Here is a 14896-nt window from a genome sequence, read left to right on the forward strand (position 1 = left end):
CATTATAATCTTATATTTTGCTTCAAGCATCGACACACTCTCTTATTCTATCTATCTATCTATCTATCTATCTAGAGAGGTCTTATACTGTAGTCACAAATATAGAGTAAAGTCTGGTACACAGCTGTTCTTCCTCTGATTGTACAAAGTTCTGTAACCGACTGCGGCCCCATCTAGTATCTGGGAAGTAGGGAATTAACCTTGACAAGTAGGAGGTTTGTACTTATCACCTTCTCTGTAAATACTGCAGCCTCTTTCATGAGAGGATGACAGAGGTGAGCTCTGTTGTTTTTAACCAGGGTCACATTATACACAGCCTGTGTTTTGTCTGAAGTATTCGAAGAGATTTTCTCTCAAAGGCATCTCTAATGTCACCGAGAGACCATTGTAAAGGCTCAGTAAAAACAGGTTTGAACCCAAAAGCACAACTCAGGCCAGTAAGTAAAAAGGTTCAAGTTTACTCAAGGTCGAAAACAGGCAACAGTCAAAACCAGGAAGGCAGGCGAGATGAGGCAAACTTATCCAAGGGGGGTGGGGTGTCAGGTGATGGGGTATGGCGGGAACACAGGTGGGAGTAGAGTTAGTACATGGCAGGGGGAAAAAGCAAATGAGGAAAATGTGCTACTAGGAAGTGGCTGACATTGTAACAGACGAAGCCTTTAGAAGCTGTGCTGATTAAGTGTGGATAAAGCTATTGGTCACCAACTACTAGATAAGAAGAACTTATATAATTATACGTTCAGTATTGTAAGGTCAGATTTGCAAACGCAAACACTGTATATCAATTCAAACACAAATTGCTGCTGTACTTTACTCAGAGCATTAACTTATAAGATATCAAATTACTTCGCTTCCATTTATTTCAGGAAAAAACCCCATAACAACTAAAACTAAAAAACAATTTTCCTGCAGGCAGCTATAAACAAGTGTGATGGGAGAAATATAATGTGGGGAATTCACTGAATTGAAAATTAACCCCCAAACCTTTGTTCTCACTGGACACGTATTCAGATGAGATGCATATTTGTAGAGTAGTGCCAAGATTGAACTTGACAGGTACAAAGATTTAACCATTATGTTTTAAATTAAATATATTTCAATATTTAGTGGATAATATGTCACCTCAGGAAATACAGAGTGAAACTAAATGCATTGCCTAAAGCAAGAGTGCTACACTGTATAACAATGACAAATACCATCTATTTTGCAGAAATTTTTCATTAATCAGTTATTAAAGTAATGCAGAGAAGTGTTTTTTTCCCTCATTTACAATGTAGCACAAAGACAGTGGTGTGCATTCAATTTGTGTTACTCATAGACCTGCTTGTGTTCTAGCTAAAGGTGAACTAAGTGACAGGGACACCTTACGATATAATACAGTACAGTACAATTAATGCATTACCTTATTATCCCTGAGTTGAATCAAAAGTTATCGGACAGCAAAAACTGAATCATATGAACTTCATTATGGAAGTTTTATTGCAGAGGAATTTAATAGCATTATATGATATTGTAGATGTAGGGTTGTCTACCCCCTGCAGGTAATATGACAGAAATGATAAATTACAGTAAAGAAACACACTATCAAAGATACAGCATCTGAAATGCCATAAGATTTCCAATGTCTTAAATCAGGGTCATTGAAATGATACCGCTTGTATCTTTTATAAGTGAGTGATCAAACTTTCATAACTTTTTATTACTGTATCACGGGCCATGGGAAAGTGGGGATGAAAGGAGAGGAGAGTTACTGGACATTTGCGTCCAGGTGGGATTTGATCCTTGCCACTAAGGAAGCACTTGTGACTCCAGAGGTGGCACACCTGACCATTCGACCAGTTCTGGGCACAGCATTGTTTTTTACTCGTCGGTGTCTTACGTAATTCATTATACTTGACAACAGGAACCGACTTAACTGAATTAAGGCTGACCGTGTAAGTTTTTATGCTGCATTCTCCATGGAGGTACAGAATAACAGTTGGTATATATGTATAGATAGGTGGGTAGGTAGATGGTTGAGGTGCTCTGTCTGATAGTACTTCCTCTAAAGTGGCCTCTGTGACAAGCCTGCCTCCTCTGTTGCTGTTTTGTATCTTACTGTAAATCTTAGCTCAAGCCCTGATACTATATTGACAAGCCCCATCTGATACAGTATATGCCAATACGACAAGCTCATGGCTAATAATTACAACTTTATAATCATATTTGCTCACTATCTGACAACAAAATACTCTTTTACACGAACATGATTGCTGGGATTGCTGTGGCACAAATAACTAAGTCCCTGGCCTGCCATTAATGAATGGGTGTAACTGATAGTGTAAACACAAATTTTCTTGATTACATAGACAAAGAAACTGTATTTAATGCGGTTCAGTCACGACATGGTACCCGATCTGCTTAATAGCGTCAGTATCGGCACCAATCTCTACCAGGAAGTACCTCTGTCTCAAGTCTCTCTCAAGTGAACTGTTAACAGTACTTTACCATTTACCAAAAGAGTATGTGCCACTCGCCTACCATTATGACAACCCACTGCAAAGTGGCTGGCATGCACTGTAAAGCCCTCTGACATGCCACTCTGCCCCTCCATTTGTCATTGAAGATTAAAGGATGTGGGCAAGATTTTTTGTCAGGCTCATTCATCCCAACCTGCCTGATTGTGTTTTTAAATCGGTGGTGGAATGTAACTAAGCACATTTACTCAAGTACTGTACTTAAGCTCCTTTATACTTCTACTCCACTACATTTCAGGAGAAAATATTCACTCCACTACATTTATTTGACAGCTTTAGTTACTAGATTCTTTGCAGATTCAGATTGTTAATACAAAATATAATCTCCTAATTCATTTTGGTGTATTATTATAGGTATCCGGTGTATTATTACAGCATATTTAGTAGTTTAGTAATTAGCCCCACCTTCACGAGCTGCAACATTAACATGATGCTTACACATTAATCTTTAATGCATCAGTAATTATATTTTTCTGAAATGGGCCATTCTGATGAAATAATATTTATTGCCTTATTTGTTCCCAGATCAGTAAAAGGCATTATAATGTATACAAATAAAAACAGTAAAGCAACATTATTATGGGTAGCTGACAATTCACACCAATTTCTGAAAAATCCTGATAGTATTTATGTTTGAAAAAATATTAACATAAAGTATTATATATGATAATGTTAATCTAATAATATAAATCACATGAAACCTTCCCAACTTTACTGTAATATAAAATAAATTTATGTGAAATAAAAGTACCAACAGAATGAAAGTATTAACTTTTACACTAAACAAGAAAGATTTCTTAGTGTAATAAGAAATAATAAAAAAAAATAGGCTATTTCACATATCTACAGCTTAATCAACTGCTACGCTTACCAAAACAGACTAAAGGAGGACGGCTGTGGTGTGGACTTCTGGGTCACTATTTAAGGGCATTTTATGTCTGACAGAACTTTGCAACCACACTTAAAAACACAACAACTTTCTAATCAATCCTTTTTAGTTGGTATCGATAACAAGTGAGCTCTGTTTGTATTGATTACTGTGATATTGATCTGCCCTTCACTATGGATCATTCACTCACCCTCTCTGCAATACTGTTGAATTGTTTAGAATGTTAAGTGTTTGTGAGCCTCTCTGTCCCTGTTCTCAATATTGGTTCTGTGCTGTACTGTGGCAATACGGTGTATACTGTTGATGTTTGTCATCTATCTTTATTTTTATTATATTTATGTTTATTGTAATTTTTTAAATTAGCCTGTGTGTGTCTCAGACATTTTCAAAAGTACGCACTGCGAACACACCGTGTGTGCTTGTATGTATCCATAGAAGGATGAAGGGCTTTGGCTGCTGCCACCCCATATTGTTTTTTGGGACTGCCTTCGCGATATCACAATTCAAACACTCAAGTTTATCGAAAAAATATTATTTTCATAACAAGAACATTTGTTTAAGGAAGTGGAAAGTTAATACTAACATTACCAGTGCCCTCCTCTGGAAACTATGTCGATATTTGATTCTGATTCTTAATCACATTGTTGTTACAGGCATATGAGCTCAGTTAAATAAAAGTAGACAACAGAAGTAGAAAGGTGTAACCTAAGCCATTTAACAGCCTCAGTTGTTGTCTTCTTCAACGTAACTGACCACAGAATTGTCCCTGTAGTCTCTCTGTGATCGTAGGAGTAGAACATAGAGTTTGTGAATTCTCGTTTTTTGGGGCCCTTAGGGTATTCTTAAGCTAAAGTAAATTAAAATAATCGTCTTGTACTTTGGGAGGTTTTTCTGTCATGTTTTTGCTTTGATTTATCTCTCTCACTCTGCCTTTACTCTACTCTTTTCACTGTGTTCACTGCAGGAAGTGTATAAACCCAGAGTGTGATTTGCATACTGTGTCGGTCCTAGAGTCTCCCCTTCCAGGGAAAGCGATAGAGAGATGCACATGTTGATGAGAAGGCAGGGACAGGACAGACTCAAATGAGCCTGATAAGCTAGTGCCTGGGGAGGACAGGAAACGGATTTGCTTAATTGGCAAATTTGTTCGACTTAGATAGCAGCAAGCAGTGTTGAACTACACCACACCTAACCCAGCCGACCAGGCATTACAGGCAGTCTGCTGTTGGTATCAAGGTTACCATGTTGACCATTAAACAGCAGCTAATTTTATACTTAAAACTGATCCACACTGTGTCCCTCTCAAAGTTTTCACTGTAGCTTATGTCTTCTTTAGTAACAGTTCACTTCCTGCCACAGGAGAGAGAGCAAATGAAATGAACTCGCAATATATTGAAAGCAGCATCAAATGGTCAGCAGGGGGTCCATGAACCATGCAGTAGAGTTTCATCATCTGATAGCTTCAAGCTGTTTGAAGAGGTTGAGATGAGAGAGCCAATAGGCCTGGAGCACTCTGTGTTTATGTGCAGAAAGGTATCGTCTTTAACTTGACTCACAAAAAAGTATGTCCCGTTCAAGTCATTCCAATTCCTCCCTGCACTCAATTATTCTGAAAGCAAATGTAATGACCTACATTTACAATCATTTAAATGGGAAGTGAAAGCGACATGAAGACGATTACAAAGCATTGCAGTAGGTTTTGTTCCATCTGATTCAATTAAGGTAGAGTTTCATTAACAAGCTCCCTCCTCCTTGCACTTCCCTCGTGCCTGCACCCTCTCTGCCTTCCCTCAGTCATGTATGGCCTTTTCTCAATGCAACAATGACTTTCATGAAATCACATTAAACAAATGAGCCCTCCAAATCTGACAGCAACATATTCTGGAGGCGGGGGTGGCTAAACCCTTGTTTTGTCCTTGGTTTATCTCCCCACCATCTCTGGAAATGTTATGTTCATCACTGAATAATTACATTTTAAGTACTTGAAATGACTTTGGATGAGAGGCTTGATGATTAATTACACTTGGTAAAGAATGCTTGGGCAGTTAATGTGGGGCTAATGATTGTAAAACAGTTTTTTCCTAAAGTTACTGGACACCTTTTTTTCTCTCCACCACTAAACTTTTAACCTTACAAAGCCAACTATAATTTTCACTTCACTCATTTAGAGCTGGCAAAACTCAATAGCTATTTGCTTGGATGTCACTTTAAAAAGGCTGTACAATAGATGTTTTCTCCTAAAGTCAGGCTTTAACATGAACCCTTCCTACATGCTGGATAAAATAATCACTTTCCTGGATGTGACAAATACCCCCTAAATCAGTTATTTAATAAATTTGAGGCATGGAAATAGGCCATGTTGTTCCAGAATCATGCTTCTGTTGATATTTACAGCACCTATTTTATGTGTTTTTATAAGGTTTGGAAGTTTCAAACAGTCCCTATATTGATTTGTTAGGCTTTCAGCTACTACCCTTAATCAGTCATTAGATTAAATATTTTCCAAAATAATATCCCACAGTGACAACTGAGCTTGAGATGTATAGTGTTGCTTTGTGAGGCTACAAATTATTGTCTAGTAATTAAAAGTGCAATTTTCGTCACAGGAAATGATGGTTCCCTGATGGTTCTGATGGTGCCCTAATTGTTTTCTAAGAGCTACATTCATTATGAAGTCAATGTTATGGCCATGTTCTTTATCCTCCAGTGATTTTGATTTTAGTAGGCCTACAGACTTTATTGTTTTCATGTCAAACTGAAATTTGAATCCTCCCTACTTTTTGTAGACAAACTATCCAAAACAGTAGTTATTATGCATATTTTACATTTTTCAATAGAGAATAAAAACATTTTTGGACACCTGTGGGTGGGGATTTCCCATGACAGCAGTTGACTGACATCTGAAGGTTGCCATTGCTAGGAGACAAAATGTCAACTTCTGTGGTGTGCTGCTGACTGGAGCACGTCATAATCGCATATTCTTCGAACCTGATACCCCCCCCCGTTGTCAATGTTAGCTATCAGCTGTTAGTGATTTGACATTTGTCCCTTTACAACATTTAACATTTGGAAGGACCCATCGTGCTGTTAAGTATGTATTCCACTCAGAAAGTGGAAGCTTGCAAGCTAGGCTAACTAGCTTCCCTGCTGAAAGCAGCCTAGCTCGCTAACTTTACTGATTCTCACTAGGCGTTACTTTTTATTTATGTTATTTCAACATGGGCTGAGTCACTGGCAGCTCGCACACACTCAGTGTGGACTTTGTCCCACATTGTTCTTTCATGGGTCCAGATGTTGTGATGGCCAATGACCACTTAAAACTATATTATACTATACTATATGGAGTCATGATGTAACGTATGGGAGTGCTCAAATCACAGATGGGTTGTTAGCAATGGCTAACAACATCGGCCTCCCCAGCTGGTTAACTGTCTGTGTGGCCAAAGGAATTTAAGTGATATTACAAACTATTTTTAGTGCCCTCCCACACAGCCTATTGCACCAATCAAATTACCAGCACCGACAACGTCAGTCAGAACATTAATGTAGCAGCTGTCACTGCCGGGAAATAAATAAAATTTAAATATCTTCTTTTTGGTAATTACAATTTTGACCAAATAAGAACACAAGTTGAAACAAACACTGAGCATATATTAACGAAAGGGGATTTTAATTTCAGTTTGGCTTTAAGAAAAATGATTGTGATTACTATGCTTTAATCAGCGCCAATATTGTAATAACTTCAACATTACAGTGAATATAATCTGTATTCTACAATGCTCCATGTCTATAAAAAGTGGAGCCAAGTGAAAAGATTTGGTGATCTTGACTCTTGTCACCAATAAACAGAAGTGGACTTAAGCCGTTTTACTATGATGCATTCTCTGTGGTCGTACTTACAGTGTGCACAGATTATTGCCTCTATCACTGCTGGGATAGATAATATGGCATTCTCTGACTTCCATTAACATCCTACACAGCAGCCCAGCAAACTCCCGGGTGGCTTAGTTACAGTGAGATGCGAATAAAGCTCTCTCACTGTTAGTGTGAGAGCAGCGACATAAGGGGATTTCAAGTTGTAAAGTCGGCTGTACAGTGTTTAGTTCTTAAAACAGCATGCAAAGTTGGAACTCATTGCATTTACATCTTGTCAACTGAGCACTTATTGTCAGCTCCAAAAATTAACTGTTTGCATTTCTTCAATATCACAAGTATTCATTTCCATCAGGATCCGTTGCAAATTGCAGAAGCATGAAAGATTCAAATAAATATCATGACCAAAATAAATATGCCTCAGACTACAAATAGAGTTCAAGAAATTACACTGTATCATGACCTCAATTCTTTAAACTCAACTGTAGCTGAGCTACAGCTTCTCTCTGAGCCAAATTTCACAGCGCTGGTTACAAAAAAGGCTTTAACCTCTCAGCAATGAAAAGTCATGAAAAGAGAAAAGTACAGCCACATCCCCAACTCTGGATGTGAGATTTTTCTCCCCAGTGCAAGTCATAATAGAGGAAGCTAGATTTGTCCCTGCATTATTTACTATTACCATTCTCTTTGTTAGCCAGAGTCACATTAATGAATTCATGAGGAGTTGCCTATTTGATTACCACAATGCATTGGGGAGACTCGTGGTACACCAATGCTCCATTTGTGTGAGATGAATCATTCATCACACCACACACACACACAAATAAAATGCACAGTTTAATGTGCATTATGTGTGTTGTGGAAGGAGTCCATGGTCATCTTTACAGAGTTTTAAAGCCCCAATCTACTTTTTTTTGTGATCAATGTTTTATTGATGCGACAATACAGAACCAACAATGCAGCCAGCTGAAGAAAATGTTTGGGCTATATAAATTTCAGGTATATATTCACACACAAGTGCTGACTTTCAGCTTGAATTGTAGCCTTTTTTATAAAGTCCTCCAGTATAGCAGTAATGACTTGCCAGGTCTGTACTGCAGATGTCTTCAGGTTTGTTCACATCTTGTTGATGTGAACAAACCTGTTCAGGGGCTTTAACACACAGTCCTGATGAAGAAGATTGGCTGATTTTTTGTAGGGTAGACTCTTAATACATGCTACCTGAAGATGTTTTTTTTCTTTTTATGCTTATTTTTCCATGAATAAAATAATGTTAGAGAAATACTTAAGATTTGAAGCAAAGTTTACATGGGCTTTAAATCTGAAAGTCAGCTCTTCAACCTCATCATTGTTTCACAGCAAATCCAATGTACTGGAAAAGAGCCAAACTTATGAAAAAAGATTCTATCATTCTGATTGTGCTGAATGTAATTAAGATTCAACAATTGTTGTGTTTCTATGTGTTTTACTGCTGTTTACAAACATCACTGATGTAAACAACATTTTAACTATTAGCATTATAAATTATTAATAACTTAATAAACTTATAAAGACATGTCAATCATTTTGGAAGTAACAGCAGGGTTCCAGTCCTGTGCTTTGAAAATGTGCTGGTAGGGCTGTTATTTTGTTCACGTATGTATCACGGACTGTGTCTTTAAGTAAATGCAAAGCTTCAGATGCTTGGGCACACAGGCTTTGATATTGACATATCTGCCTACTGAGCCTTCACATGAATGCACACAACATCAGAGCGCAGCACAACACACACCACTCAACAGGACTGTCCGCAAGAGCCTCATTTTATATTCATAGTAAAAATTAAAATGGCAATGACAGGCTCTCTCTGTTAGACACACACACACACACACACACTCCGAGGCGAGAGAGAGGAAATGATTTTGAGAGTGCTATTAATACATGACATCTAAATAAGTCATAGCAGTACATCCTTTTACCAGAGAACATAGCGATGCTCATAGATAGATATTACTCCCAGTATATGAATGAGCAGTCTAACTTGAACAGAATAAGCTCGAGAAACTAAACAAATGGCATCTTCAGCTCATCAACTGCAGCTCTGGTTTATACTAAACTGAGAAAAGTGCATATGTGTCTGTGGCTGGAAAGTAACAAAACATTGTATCATGAAAACAGAGTTACAGTGTTAAGTAAACCAGACAGATGGACTGCTCCTCTCCAGGCAACACAGGAGAAAATGTTACTTGTTTGAAGTGCAAGAAGCCCTCACCTCAGCCACAGGCACTCCCTCTGGGGGACGACAGTGCAACACAATCATGCCATTCAGAGGCACCTCAGTGCCTTGGGGGTCTTGCTCAAAGTTCTTCCTCAGATCTAGGGAAGAGAATAAACAGCCTGCATTAAAGGACGACTACAACAGCATGAAGGAGTACCAAAAAATGCAATTTGTTTCATGTGTGACCTTCTCCCCTAACACAAACATGAACATGAAAAAATGATGCCTTCTACAAAATCATGGCACCATTTTGAAGAATAACCTTTTCAGGGACAATAAGGTCGGCCTGGTATCAAAGTGACATGGAGTTGCTTACAGGCGATCTGGACAGTTGCCTTGCGGCTCTTTGAGGTTCCCAGGTGACTCCAGGCGACACACAGACACCAGTAATCCTCTGGGCCATGAAAGTCCTCCACCTGCTGACGTGAGACGTTGATCATCACCTCACGGATCTTCAGCCCTGCAGACAAGATGGTTGATTGCTTAGATTAGCTTTCATTATATCACAGGAATGATCAATCAAAGAGATGAAGATTTGAAGGGACAAAATGATGAGTGAAATTTGAATCTGATAAGATTATCAGCAGTAAAGAGATCTGCCATTTGCCAGGAGGAGAAGGAGGAGAGAATGCTATTCAAATCAAATAAATTTCAGGGATTTTGTTTGGACAATTTAAACTGTACTATATAGAGCTGACCACTTCATTGCAAATATTGATATCTATGTCATTACTGGTCTTTTGACAAACCCTTGTTAAAACTTTAGTTTTGGCAAACAGCAAAATGCTGGTTGTACTAGAAATTGTTAGTGCGCCCACATAGCCTCTTTCAGTATCTGTAAAACATAATCCATTTATACAGAAGTGACACTAAATGCCTTCCAGTGGCAGCATTAACTGAAAGGAGGAACACATCTGCCTGTTTTTTTTTTTTTTTTTGGAATAAATTTGAAAGGGCTATAATTTAAGGTAGAAAATAGAAGCAAAATAATGCAATTAAATACTGCATCTGAACACAGATACTTTCTATGACAATCAAATCATCTATTTCTGCAGCAGAACTTTGACTTAATGTCACACAGGTCATTCATTAATATCTGTATATTGTCTGTGATAATGAGCTAGGCGTGAGCAGAATATTTTCTGAGACAGCTGATGGGAATTTAAAAGGTATTTCAATTATGCCAGACTATGCACAAAAGATGACAGGCTTGAACCATTTATATATAATAGGGTGGTTATTGGGTATCTAGGAAATTGCAGCTTTCAACCAACATATGTGATGTCTGTCAGAAACCTGAACTTCAGCCAATTTAAATAGATTAATATATGAATACAGAGTTATGAACAACTAATGTTTGGTGTCACGTCTCCGACCTCCTCACTCCCCACAGCATACAATTAAGAAAACCAGTATTAGAGCCTATGGGTAGATTCTGGGGTGGAGGTAGTGCTGATTAAATGGCATATATGAGCAGCAGTGATGCAGTTGTGTTTGCAGTGAGCTACAGTAGAAGCAGCAGCATAAGCAAAGCACAACAGCTGAAACGGGTGTACGCCAGTATCACGTGTGGGAGTACTGGGAGACTGGGGCAACAGCAGGTGCGGTTAAATACTACAGCAAACACTCCTTGAGCAGCTACTATGTCAGAAATACAACAGAGTGGTGTATCTGTTTACAGTGCAGCCAAACAAACTCTCATTGTTTTGATAAAAAAGTCATATGGTGGAAAAGCCTTTTTCCACCATATGCCACAATGTTAAGAATTTAATACATTTTATTGTCATTAATTAATTTAAATCTACTATTTCTAGACCCGTATGTCAGTTATGTACCATTTTCTGAAGGCAGTAAATCAATAAAGGTTATACTTTAGACTGATTTTTACTACAGCTAACAAGTCGTGCCTAACAACACATCTCAGAGCAGCTGTTTATTCAAAAATCACTGTAAAGCTTGGCCTCTTGTGGCTTATTGCTTAATTACGCAGCCCTACACTTGTAGAGGAGTTGTCTCTCTACAGGCTTTTGCCATCATGCCGTTCAGTGCAGACTGCAGCTTACACATGGGCCGGGATTAAATGAAAACTAATAATGTGAAATGAAAGGTTATCAAAGGGAGCCTAATGAAGTAATGTAAAACAGAAATGTTCTCTGAAGACACTGTAATCCTCTGCAATGACTGACTGATAGTATGTACAATACACACACAGCACTCCATCTACTCCTCCTTTCCACTGCTACAAATTAGAGACTTAATCAACATGCTTGATTAAGTGAGACTGAGGCAGATTTAACTACAGGAAAATACTCTAGTGAGGGGGCAAATTTGTCATCACATCATGACAAATACGCATTGTCATTGTGTTACTGAAGTTCGACTCTTTGGGCTCAATGCAGTGGAGATGTAAACAAAGAATTGACTCTTTACAGTGGCGTCAGATAAATATCCATAAAGAAATCATATAAAAAAGGCACCATATATCCTTATAACTTCAGATCTTGGCTCATCATCATCATCATCATCATGTTTAGACTTTTTCTTCAGTATCATAATAAATTCAAGTGATTGTGCGAATAGGAAGTGCTGCAGTAGTAGCCAAAGCAGCACACTTTGCATGATGCAGATTTGCCAAAATGTAAACAAATGGGTTATAGGCTAAAAACACAAAGGTGCAGATATTAGATTCATCGAGGTTCATCCACAATAACTTTTCCTCAACAGATTAATTGTACAGTGCAGGATAAAGCTTGACAGATGTTCCACAGGTGTTATTTTTAACTCGTGATCAGAAATTGAATCCTGGCACTTGACAGTAGACGAGCTAGATGTTAGGGACCGTTTCAAGAGTGCATGCATAATGGCCAAAACAGCTTTCAGGATTTTTTTCAGTAGCTATCTCATTTGTTTTTATAGACACTTCTAATACTTATGGGCCTCCTCCCATTATATTCACAAAGAAAGAGAAAAATCATGCAAGATGACCAAATGCAATTATTACTTGTATTTTCCCACTGCTACCATCAATTTAATCAATTTAAAATTCTTGTAAGCAACTGTTAAAAATAACTAACCTCACACCTTCATATCTGTCTTTGATGTAATCTCTAAACTTCACTAAGTGCTTTTTGACAAGCAATTTCACTAGATTGTGACAATAGCCTAAAGCACTAAGGAGACTAGGGAATGGGTTTAGGCATGTTGTCTCTTAATTCACAATGTCTTTTTCACAATCAGACTCATCTTTATTAATGATGAAGAAAACAATGAATAAACAACAGTCTACTCTTCCTTATGCAATGTTTTATGCTGAAAGCAGATAAACTCCAGAAGCACTTTTTTTCTGGCACACAGTGAGAACATCTGACCACTAAATAATAATAAATAAGAAAATAAGAAAACAAAAAGTGATGCTCTCCATATCAGCCCATTCCATATTACAATGCAACAGTGAAATAAAAAATAATTTCAGTTTGCTTAATTGTCCACACACATGTATTCAAACACAAATGTATGAAATACTAGTAATGTACAACCACATGGAAGGGTGGCTATTGTTTGTTAGAGTGAGGGTCATTGTGTTTCTGCTTAATGCAAGATAGACAAAGGAGAGAAATCAGAAAGACATTGTGACTCCCAGGTTCCCTCACATTAGGCAGAGATCAAAGAGCTTAGTCCCTTTTCCAGGCCTGGAATCACACTCAGTGACACAGAGTCAGAGAAATGATCCAATAACTGCTCGATCATGTTGATGACATGTGGTCAATTCTCCGCATTCAGGAATATAAACATCCATTTAGCTCCTTCCATGAGCCTGTCCCCAGCTGCCTGTTCGCCTCTCTTTCTGCTGCGCTCCCTCTGCCTTCCCTTAAGGCTCATGCCAGTGGCTCTTGACAGAGCACCACAAAGCCTTGACAACAAACCTCAAGGTGGAGCAGCTTCCACTTGTCCCTTCAATCATGTCCTTTAATATGTCTCTAATGTAGCCTCCATAAAAGGAGTCAGAAACAGATATACCAATACTGATGCTCACTTTTTATCCCACGTTGCGCTCGTTCTCTCTGTCTCTGTTTTGGTCTGTCTGGCACGGGGCCTGTGGTGTGATTTCTCCCGGCTTTGGCCCATTGTTTCGCCTTGGCTGAGTCTATGAAAAGGCCCCGAGGGAGCCAGCCAGTGCCAGCTACAAGTGGCTCCTGATCCAAGCAGCTCAGCAGAACTCGACTGGTCCGGCTCAGCTCAATCAGGTCCAGAATGCCTCTGTCATACTTAACACCACATTGGATGGGGATTTTCAGAATCGTGTTTGTCTGAGGGATCCTCATGAGGCAGCTGTGTACATAGTTGGTGACACGGCGTGGGCTGCGGATTGAGGTGGATGGATATAGCTTTAGGAGAGCGTCTGTCTGATGTGAACTCAGCTTTGGGGAAATGTTTGTGTGATGTGACATTGCAGCATGCAGCTCAGCATGTGGGGGCTGTGAGGGTTGGCTGAGGGCCAGACACAGACGAACCCTGCTAGACAAGCGGAACATGCTCCCAGCAAGATCTTCAGTCTGGTCCCAGCTGTGTGTGTCATACTTAATCCTGGAACGAAAGGGACGCATTACTCCGTGCATAAAAAAATCATGATAATTTAGCCATTAAAATGCTGCGAGTCCTTATTTGTGTCATTCCCCCAGTTGCCTTGTTTATGTTTATCCAAAAAAACCACGTGTCTGCTTATTAGGAGCAAGTTTTGCATACACAAGTAGTTTTCACTCTGTGGGCCACTTCATTTGTTTCACTTCCATTTCTTTAACTAATAGTCTGTGACACAGAGACTCTGAGGCATTTCACATTCCCTCACCAGTCCCCACCTTTCTTTGTCCTGAGTTCATGCCTGGTTGATGGTATCTCTCAGCCGGCTAGGATCATAATACACAACACTGGAGTCAGTCTTTGACAGAGCATCAACAGGAATAGATATCCATACTTCCTCTATCCACCCTGCATTCATACGCTTTCCCTCAATCACTATCTCTTCATCACTGAAGCAGGAGCTGCCTATCCTCGCCTTCTCGAGACAACCAACGTGGTATCCATTTTCAGCCTCTCTTTCACTCTCCCATCGCCCTCTCCATTTCCAATGTCCTATTTCTCCCTTATCCCCTCTTTCTCTTATCGCTTCATCAGGGTATCATCCTTTCAGCTGAAGTCTATAAGCACAGATATCCCCTCTGTTCCACCTTCCTCTCTGCTCTTCTTTCACTCTGTCCTTCAATAATCTCCTGAGTTCTATCACTCATTTCCATCTCTTACCCCTCTTACAGCATTTCATCAGAGACAAAAATAAAATTCTCTTCTGTGATAGCTGAGAGTATG

The 14896-nt window shown here is 39.0% G+C and overlaps 1 protein-coding gene across 2 annotated transcripts in view; it reads right to left on the reverse strand.

Moving 5' to 3' along the window:
- The window catches only part of LOC122865610 (netrin receptor UNC5D-like), a 152595-nt gene that overhangs the window by 34796 nt on the left and 102903 nt on the right, over nt 1–14896 (reverse strand). For both annotated transcript variants that reach the window (XM_044174290.1, XM_044174291.1), the window contains exons 3-4: nt 9852–9995; nt 9530–9633 (exon numbers count right to left, since the gene is read on the reverse strand). In XM_044174290.1, coding sequence (XP_044030225.1) covers nt 9530–9633; nt 9852–9995 — 248 coding nt within the window. The remainder of the gene's footprint in view (nt 1–9529; nt 9634–9851; nt 9996–14896) is intronic.

Source organism: Siniperca chuatsi, linkage group LG18, assembly GCF_020085105.1.
Source record: "Siniperca chuatsi isolate FFG_IHB_CAS linkage group LG18, ASM2008510v1, whole genome shotgun sequence".
NCBI classification, from domain to species: Eukaryota; Metazoa; Chordata; class Actinopteri; order Centrarchiformes; family Sinipercidae; genus Siniperca; species Siniperca chuatsi.